The following is a 10191-nucleotide window of genomic DNA, read 5'->3' as shown; positions in this document are numbered from 1 at the left end:
TAAGAAGTTCACATCCTGTCAAAATTGCTGATCAACGATGTGTGGAGGCATACAAATTCACTACTGTTTTTCTTTCACAAGACACACGTAGAATAAGAGGATATCCTATGATGGCTGTTGCAAAAATAAACAGTTTCACCTTATAACTCACTAATTACACTCCCACTGTGGAAGTCAGATAAGCCAAAAACCATTAAAGCGACATTAGACAGTGCTAATGCTTCCTATCTAAGCAGCCACACCAAACACTACACCTTGGGTATTTTATAAACAAATAAAAAATGACGCAGAGGAAGTTCCTGGGGTGTCATAATTCTACCTGTCTTTTCTAACAATATCTGCACGTATACAGCTATTTCGGAGAAAAGCTGATCAATCATGAGGTAAACAAAGCAAAGATCTTAAAAACAGCGTGTGAGTGAAAAATGCATGAGAAGCTGCAGAAATTTGGTCATGTTTGTGTATCCATTACTGATGATTCTGATGTGAAAGCCCCCAAAATAAACTTATTTTACCCTCTCTATTTTGAGAAGCATGCTGGTTGCATAACGGACAGTCCAGTCTGGGTCATCTCACGAGCTCATTGACCCAAACCCGCTAAGTACCAGCAGTCTCATGACAGTGATTTGCAAGCTAACGATACTGTCTCATGGGGCAGAATAGAAGCCTTTGAAGGGAGCCGTTCAGTGGGGATGATTTCAGAGCATGTGCAGAGGTGTGAGGGGTGTGCATTCTGGTGTTTTTGTGGTGTCTAAGACATGAATGTAAGCCCTAGCGACGCATTGAATTAACTGTTCGGCTCTTTTGTCTTTATCTGCTTTCGCACACTTACAACTCACAAACTCCTCTTTCTTGTCAGTGTGAGGTCTTTGAAAAGATTGACCTCTCTTTATCCCAGCCATCCAAACATCTGGTTAGAGAAAAATGTATCAAACGCACCACCAAGTTTCTATGTTAATAAAAAGTTTGATCTTTCGGGTGTTTTTTATAGAGGTAGTAGCAAGCGATGGTGCAAATGTGTCATATTTGTTTTGGTCTGAAGGCTATTTTCCTTTGCACTAAATACCTTGGGACCAAACTGTAATTAGATAAGTTTGAGCAATTAGTAAAATGAGTTCCTCACTGTCACAGGCGGTTTCATGGGTCACTGCATTTCTGTGCTGTCCATGCTCCACAACCTTTAACCCATCAACTACAAACCCACTGTTTTCCTGACAAACGCTTGCAGCATTTGTACAGTTTGAATCTGTATTTCCCTTACTAAGCACAATGTACCACTTTAAAATAAAAAACAGAGTAGCAGGGAAGGCAGACTGACATCAGGAAGTGATAAAACAGGCCCTTTCCTGTCAACTTATGCAAACTTTTCTATTCTATATATTGTGTTGAGATCTGAGGATTTCAATTGTAAATATGAACAAACGCAGATCAAATATCTGATGGATTTTCTAAGAAATAATACAAACAAAATGTTATGCTTTCATTTAAAACTGCGGGTGCGGATTTAGCCTAATGGTTAAGCTGAGCGCCCATATAGTGGGCGGCCCGGGTTTGACTCTTCCCTGCATGTCATTCCCCTACTATCTCCCAGTTTCCTGCACTATCCACTTTCCTCTCCTCTGTCAATAAAGGTGTAGAAGCCAAAGAAGAAATAATTGACTGTCAAACAACTCTTTTTTTTATAACGTTTGATCACAAAATGTAAACACAATTCATCATATTTTATTCACATTTAATATTCAGTTATTTTTTTATTTCAAAACTGTTTTTAAATCCATATTGACAGTGAAAAGTAATTCTTACCTTTTTCCATTCTATTTGGCAATCAAATGAATACAATAACATGGCCTTTATTATCTTGACTTTTAAATGTATTATGCACAACACAAGTGTGCATGAAGGCAGGCTGCTTCTGTGTGCTAAATCTGTGAAAAACTGTGTCATGATAGTGTTCAGTTATTCCAAGAATGTTTGATCACTCACTGACGTCCAGTGATTGCTGGTTAATGCGACAGTATTTACAGGAGTTCCAGTTTGGTTGCTTTCTCTGTTACATACAGGTCATGTATGCATAAAACTATTGTTTTTTCCACAATGGTAAGACATATCATAGCATGCCAGCCCATGGATGTCCAAGAGAACTGAGTCTGCTATGTTTTTCACTGGCTAGCAGTCAGTTGCCACTCATCTAGCAAGCACTTTAGGTGTAAGCTCAAACTGGAAGTACTTTTGGGTTGTCAGCTGAGCCATCGGGGAGTGATTAAAAGTGAAAGACGCAGCTGTCATTTAACTACGTTGTGCCAAAAGGGAAATAAAAAAGTATGCGTTTAAAAAAAATTAACATGTTAACTTTGGACCTTAATCACATTGTGATGAATGCATTAACACTGAAAGCCTTATTTAGAACTGATGGGAATTTACCCATACTCTCCTCTTTTAATATAAGCATATTTAGTTGTTATTTAATGTATTTTCTGTCTAGTTATGCAGCACTAGGGATACTGTATGAAACTAGATAGGTAAGGAATTGGAAATTACATGGTGCATCGTTGCATAAAGTATTAAGAGGAAGAAAAGCCTCCCATTGTCCACAATGCAGTGAGCTTCAGCTGCTATCATTTGGGATGGGAGATTCAAATTTTGTAGTTTAGAAGCAAAGAGGAAGACTCTGGAAAATGGAAGAATTTCTGCTCCAAGTATTTTCTATTTGAATAAGAAAAAGTTCCAGTCGAATTCAACTCGCTCCTCTGAAAGAAAAAAAGGATGAAAGATGCATTCCATGAGCCAGAGAGGGTTTTATTTTACTACTCTTTATTACTTTTACCACAGTTGTACAGGTATTTATGCTTCTGTGTCCAAACTGCATGCATGGTTGGATTATTAGATGTAACAGTGTCAACCTCTGTGTAAGGTATGTGTCACCTTTGACTCCAAATACCAAGCAAACCCATGTGATATCAGGCCCACCATGACCTCAACCTTTACTTTCTGCTGCTCTGACATCCATCACTCCCATTTACTGGCGATTTAAAAGGTTTTTGGAACATTTATTTCAACTCTCACATGAATCACTTATACAGAGTCTCACTTTGTTAGTACTTGGTGTATTTTTGAGCATTCTCTACATTCCTCCATAAGTGGTCTGAACACCTCAGGGTTCAGTCTGTTATGACGACCACCAGCGATTATGTCTGCAGAAAATATAAGCACAACCTAAGCTTAATGGGTCTGATAAGATGCAGCAATGTCTAATATAAAGTCCACTGTGAGAGATTTGTTGAATCAATAATATATAACAATACAGCACACGTGTGAGCAGGAGAGGAGTCAGAGAGGAGGAAGTAATACAGGATTCAACAACGACCTGATACCCAACAAATTAATAATTACCTAAAAAACTCTAAACAGAGGATTAGGCAAACAATTATAATAATAATTAGTTCAAAAACAACAGTACCCAACTAATCCTCAGGTGATGATCAGTCAAGACAATACATTCTTAAGTACTCTGGTGACATAACTCTAATGTCTCTGTTTTGTAACTTGGGCACCCTGTGCTGCACCAACATGGCTTGAGGAAATGGTCGAGTGGATGCAAGATAATTCTGTTAAAACCAGGAAAACAGAATTCTGGAGCAAGATGTCATATACAAATATTTAATTGCAATAATTAATTTGTTATCATCAAACGTATAGATCTGCAAATAGCCAAAACAAAAAAACATTTTGTTGCAACACATGGAGGAGGTGATTTTCTACTACTTTAAAGTACTTGGCTCTGACATACTGCAATTCCAAGGCAGGATATTTACACTACTGGGGCAGCGTTGTTCAGCCTTGTATCGTCCCTTGGACATAGTAATAGAGGTGGAGTGACGGTTACGATGCATAACATTGGACATGGCAGGCCTGAACAACGCTGTGTGTATGTGCATGTACTTTCTTTAGAAGCCATGCCTCTTGCAACCTTACGCAATGTAAAATCCCACACAGGGACACACATATAACACTGTTCAGGGCGCAATGTGTACAAAGTTAAAATTCAATACCGTAGGTGTATGTGGCCGAACCACCCAGGAGCCATGGCCCAGCCTGTGTGTGAATATCATGACAACATGAGCCAGAGCCATCATCTTCAGCTGTCAAGCAGCGTCATGGCTACGCAGACCTATGGCGTATGCTACAGAGTCAATTCAATGCAGAAGTATAAACAAGGCTTTAGTGAGTCCAATGCATTTGCATATGTTATTAAACCTATGCAAATAAAATCCCCTGTTGTCTGTTGATGTGTCTCCTGTTGTTTCTTGCTTGTGTAACGGGATTACCATGACAAAAGTGATCAGTCCAAAGTTACGTAGTTGTAGTGTCAAGCTGCCTGCTAGAATAACAAATTAAGGCTGCTGAACAGCATTTTCTGTGACTCGAATTACAAGGTGACACTAAAAATAAATGCTAACTATCAAACTGGAAATACTGCATGTCATTGTTTAATAAGATGAGACTGAAACATGCTGTTTACGTCTGTCTATCCAAAGATTAGAAACTGCATGGAGCTTGTGCTCAGATCAAAAGAACGTGAGAGGTCTTAATGCTAATTTTTGCTACTATTGTCTGTAGTTTTTCCTGCAAAGTGGAGGAGCTTAGATGAAAGATAGCATTGTGAGAATAAACATTTTACAGCACCCACCCCAGCAACATCATCAATCGGAATAACAACCATCTTTGTCATTAGTCGTTCCTGATTTGAATAAGCCAAGGAGTGGAACTGCTGACAACTTATTAATGAGTAATCCCCTGTCATGAGTTTCTCTCTTTGTGTGGGTTACAGTAATGTGAGACATCAGGCTGAGTTTTTAGAGGGGGAAAAGTCATGAAAGGGGCTCACAAGAAGGTATGTCATAAGTTATGCTAACTACTCTGTTGACTATATTTATGCTTATGGTTCATTTGTTAGTAAAATGGCAGCTGACAGTGATGGCCTGGCAATAGAAACTCACATGAAAGTAAGATTAAATGCATCCTGAAGTGCTTCCCGGTTGTATACTTCAGCTGTTTGTGATAAAAATGAATGATACAAAAGTACTTCAATATGAAAGGGGGAAAGAAACTATTCTAAAAAGTTAACTAACAACCTCATGCCGCTTTTGTCTCACTTGTGATTACTTTTTACTTACATTTTTGCAAAGATGGAAAAAATGACCAAGTACCAACAATAACAAAAACAAGAAATAATGTTTTTTTTATCCGCACTTACTTCTGAATGAAAAAACATTGTACCTAGAAAGATCATGCTGGTGTACACAAAATAGTCCATGAATTTTACATTCATCAACATGGAGGATAAAACAATTCATAACAGACTTTGAAATTGGACAACCAGATTTTTTTCTTATTAACCTATTTGAGAAGTAGAGCCATGAGTTTGCTCCACTTTGTTGTAAATACTCTTCTGTTAAAGTGCAGTTTGTGCAGAATTAAAGAAGAAGTGTCATGACTCAGTCTCTTAATGAAAAACAGTGCTATATCTACTGAATTCAGCACAGTGTAGGGATATAGACACAGGTGTAGGTGTAATATAAAACAAGAGTTAATCAGGTATTTTTGTGCATACTACAGTATATATGTGTTAACTTCCGTGCTTTAAACATACAATGATGATCTAAGGTACATAATACAACAAAAGTTAAGTGTCTATGCTTGTGCTGAATATACCGACACAGAAAGTGAAAGTGATGACATTAAAAAAAAACAGAATGAATTAAGTCTTAAGACAAACTTGTCAGCACCCAAAAGTTACTAAAACAACTGATGACAGCACTGAGCTGCTTGAATGAGTCTCTCCAGCAGTAGTCATGTTGGTGTAAAAGCATGAGGAAACACTAGATGTTCCAAAGTAATGGTTTAAGTGTGTCACTTAGTCACTCTCAGTGTCAGGAATGTGCCAAATAGGAGCCCACAGAGCTGCTGAGAGTTCAAGCTGGCAGAGTTAATAATTAAAAGAACATAAATTTGTTTAAGGACAGGACACTTTCCCTCATGCCTTTGATGCTGCTTCAAAACACAGAGTCACCCTGTGTTGCAATGACAGGATTCGTCACCAACTGAGTGTACTGTATGAGCAGAGCTGTCATAGTTACTAGAAGTGTTACAGTAACTATATACAGTAACTGTTAACTATAAGTTACATTTGTTAAATTATTGTATTGAATCACATAAGATATATTCAACCAAAGACGTGACCACACAGAGACATGAATAGAGACATGCAGAGGTAGTAATGTAAACTTGTTGACATATGTCGCTTCTGTTCACCGTCACACCCCCTGGAATTCAGAGCCAGGTGCAACAGGCAGCTCATTTCCCAAAGTTGATGTTTCACCGAACTCGAAAATACATCAAACAATTATTCAGACAGCATGCTTATTTAATCAGTTAGTGAAGCTGTGACTAGAATAGTGCCCCTTTTCTAAAACCAAATCTTCTCTCCACAAGAATAAAATAAATGTTACATCATTTTGATTTGTTTGTCTAGTTTCTTTTACTTGTCATGAAAGTTACAAGTACAACTTAGAATATTTTGCACTCTCCTAACTTTGACTTGTATTCCTTTTCTTTGTCTCAGTGTACCTCTCATAGTCAGCATGTGCGGTGTCATTTGGGTGGTCTTTCTTGTAAAAGCTATCTGTAGAAAAGGAGTGAGACCTAAAATGAGTGTCTGGGAGTTGTCTGCCTGCTCTCCGGCTCTATCTTACGTGCTGTCAGTAAGTCATGGCGTGATTATTCCATAGATGGGAAAAACATAATTGTGCAAAGTTAGATTTTTTTAAGTTGAATCACACACCAAAAAAAGACAAAATGTAAAATGTTAATTCATCTGGATTTAAAACACAATTATTTCTTGACATAAAACATTGTGGAAAAAGTTTGTAGAAACTTTTTTCTAAGTTATAGCTATCACCAAACCCAGTTGTGTTACTCACAGAAGTCCAAAGACCAGAGCTGGGTGCACAGGGAAGAACTGGGAGAGGGGCCGGAGGACAGAGAGAGGAGGAGGGGGTGGAGGGGGCAGAGGGAGGGAAGCAAGAGACCAGTCTTTTGGATTTCTCATTAATTCAGTGTGGCCCTCTCTTTCAGTTTTTTTAAGCCCGCCCACTGACCATTATCAGCCTGGGCCTTATATATGCAGCCAGTCGCTGTTGTTTGTGAGTACACACACTTTCCTCAGCTCAAACCCACAACCGGACAGCTCCCATTCCCACCAACATGAGAGAGTTCAAGAGCAAGGAATTCTGGAGAGCCGTCCTGGCCGAACTGGTTGGCATGACCCTTTTCATTTTCCTCAGCCTGGCCACTGCTATTGGGAACAAGAACAACAACAACCCAGACCAGGAGGTGAAGGTGGCTCTGGGCTTTGGACTGGCCATCGCCACACTGGCTCAAAGTTTAGGCCACATCAGCGGAGCCCACCTGAACCCTGCGGTCACCCTTGGGATGCTCGCCAGCTGCCAGATCAGTGTGTTCAAGGCTGTCATGTACATCATTGCCCAGATGCTGGGTTCTGCTCTGGCCAGTGGCATTATGTTCGGAGCACGTCCAAGTTCCACTGATGCACTGGGGCTCAACTCTGTAAGTATTACTTTTTCATTTCACTGTTGATGATAGAACATGTGATAATGTGAGCTTTAATCATCCTGAGAAACATGAGTCATCATTTTAACATGATGCAGCATTCTGTATTTTAAGGACCTTTGTTGCCTAAAGTTACCCTGTAAGTCAAACTGAAGGGTTTAAAAGCATGTAGACACTTAGTTTGGCACTGTTAGCTTTGTTATTTGGACATTTTGTCTTTGCTGAATATTTAGTAGTGATGACATGTTAATTTAGCACAGAAACTTGCAACAGCTGAAAGAGTCTGCAAATTAAAATATGCTATGTCAACTTTTTGACATTCTCCTCAGCTGTTTTCAAAATGTGGCCTACAAAAATGCTTTGCTTTCCTTAAATGATCTGATATGTGCAACACCAGCTGACTTATATGTACAAGCTTGAGAGGGTCAAGATAATATCTGCTCACTGAGGGAAACTGTGCGACCCCACACACAGTAAACCATTCTACAAATATACACTGAATAGCAATGATCAGGTTCTGTACAAATGAAAAATGAAAATAGCAATGTTTCACTTTGGAATCCTTGCCAAATTTCTGTCAACACTCAAGGACAATGCCAGCAGCAGCAGCAGCGGCGGCTGCAGCTAAATGGGAAGTGGTTGTTATGGGAAACTATCCATCTAACCGACACACTTACAAACTGTTGTTGTTTTGGATTTTCGCAGCTCAGCCCTGGTGTCACTCCCAGCCAAGGCGTGGGCATCGAGCTCCTGGCAACCTTCCAGTTGGTGCTGTGTGTCATTGCAGTCACTGATAAAAGACGGCGTGATGTCACCGGCTCAGCACCCTTGGCCATTGGCCTCTCGGTCTGCCTTGGACACTTGGCAGCGGTAAGTTGCAACCCTCACTACTATAACCAAAGCAGCGTAATGCTTATCATAGATTATGCACGCCACATTTGAGCAACGCAAACAAGCAGTCGATATGTTTCAGCTCTCAGAGTAATAGAATTTCATGCTTTTTTTATTGCTTTAGTTCCTCCTCACACCTGATAGTTTCAATTAATCCAGCAGACCATGTAGCTGAAAACATCCTCTAATGTTGTCTTTTTGTTGCTAATTACAGATCAGCTACACAGGCTGCGGCATCAACCCTGCTCGCTCCTTTGGTCCAGCTTTGATCATGAACGATTTCACGAACCACTGGGTAAGTAAAGGCTGAGAGAGGCTCACATTTTTTATCATGCATGCTACATGTGGAGCTTAAATAATTCAATAACCGACAGATGACTCATAAGTTAATCAGCTAAAGCATTCCTATTGTTTCAATTACCCTGCCTGAGATATTGACAAAGGTAGACCTTTTTTAACTGTTTTCCCTTTCAACAATTGCCAAAGACTAATCAAAGTTATCCATTGCAGGTGTACTGGGTGGGACCAATGTGTGGCGGTGTAGCAGCAGCCCTCATATACGACTTCCTGCTGTCTCCAAAATTTGATGACTTCCCTGAGCGAGTGAAAGTCCTCGTCAGCGGCCCGGTTGGCGACTATGATGTCAATGGAGGCAACGACACTACAACCGTGGAAATGTCTTCAAAATAGTCCCTCCTCCCCACTGTCCCCAACACTTAGTTCTACTGAACATGTTTATACTCCTGTAAAAAGAAAAAAGCCCTTAAATATAGTGTAGTGTTTTGTGCTATTTGAGATACCAATGAGGATTATGGTAATGGGTCAGTTAGCGTCTCTTTCTAACTCACTCCTTGTCCCTGCACACAAAAATTTTCATTCAAACTGCCACTGAAGCGTACGAGCCGAGGTTGTGAGAATCCTGATGGAGCAGTGTGTTGAATTTTTTTCCCCATATCAGTATTTCTCAATGAGCCATGTTTTTGTATACTCTTTGTGCCTTTATCACTTATTTTGCTGATGGATAATGTATTGTATGTACACTCTTGAAACATCTCTGACTTTTTTAAGTAAATAAAACACTTGTTGTTATCAATGGTGGCTTTATGTTCTTTCTTATTGCAATGGTACCAATAATAGACATATATTAACCTATACCTATATTTGTTTTGAACACAATGTCAAGTTTCTTTGAATATCAAGAGAAATCTCAATATAAGTCATTAATATTATTATTATTTTTATTTTTGTTATTATTATTATTATTATTATAACATTGAATTAGTGGTATTGTCAGTAGCGTATTTACCTCCAGGGTTCTTCTAAATTACAAGTCCCTCATAAGTGCTTGCCAGAGAGCTTTCTTTTTTTATGCCCTTAAGACCTGACTTTTTAAAATGGCTTTTAAAGTGCAGTAAAGTCTTTTTAGCCCTGTAAATATAACCATTCTAACAATTCTTCTTTAATTTAATCTTTTTTATGTAATTTGTCTGGTATTTATCTGAACTTGTTTTAATTGATTTTATTGAAATCATTTTATTCTATATACTCTTCTAAGTATATCATTTTACTATCCTCTATCTTGTTTGTACCTTTTTACCTATTGCTGTCATTTTCTGTCTCTATTCTTTTTTGAAACACTTTTGGCTGCATGCTTGAATGTATGAAAGGTGC

General features: G+C 38.9%; 1 protein-coding gene across 1 annotated transcript; it reads left to right on the top strand.

The window, feature by feature from the left end:
• The first annotated feature begins 7187 nt into the window (after positions 1 to 7187).
• LOC117827422 (aquaporin-1-like) lies at positions 7188 to 9613 on the top strand. Its single transcript, XM_034704026.1, has 4 exons — positions 7188 to 7626; positions 8335 to 8499; positions 8735 to 8815; positions 9031 to 9613. Exons 1-4 carry the CDS (start codon positions 7264 to 7266, stop codon positions 9208 to 9210), a joined length of 789 nt encoding a protein of 262 aa, XP_034559917.1. The 5' UTR covers positions 7188 to 7263; the 3' UTR covers positions 9211 to 9613.
• Positions 9614 to 10191: the final 578 nt, after the last annotated feature.

This window comes from Notolabrus celidotus, chromosome 15 (assembly GCF_009762535.1).
Source record: "Notolabrus celidotus isolate fNotCel1 chromosome 15, fNotCel1.pri, whole genome shotgun sequence".
NCBI lineage: Eukaryota > Metazoa > Chordata > Actinopteri > Labriformes > Labridae > Notolabrus > Notolabrus celidotus.
The sequence above is the reverse complement of the archived record's forward strand: the minus strand, read 5'-3'. Positions and strand labels throughout refer to the sequence as shown.

Coding starts and splice junctions, on each gene's coding strand:
- LOC117827422 (XM_034704026.1), top strand. CDS start 7,264: ATGAGAGAGTTCAAGAGCAAGGAATTCTGGAGAGCCGTCCTGGCCGAA. Junction 7,627..8,334: donor ATGCACTGGGGCTCAACTCT/GTAAGTATTACT, acceptor GGATTTTCGCAG/CTCAGCCCTGGTGTCACTCC. Junction 8,500..8,734: donor GCCTTGGACACTTGGCAGCG/GTAAGTTGCAAC, acceptor TGCTAATTACAG/ATCAGCTACACAGGCTGCGG.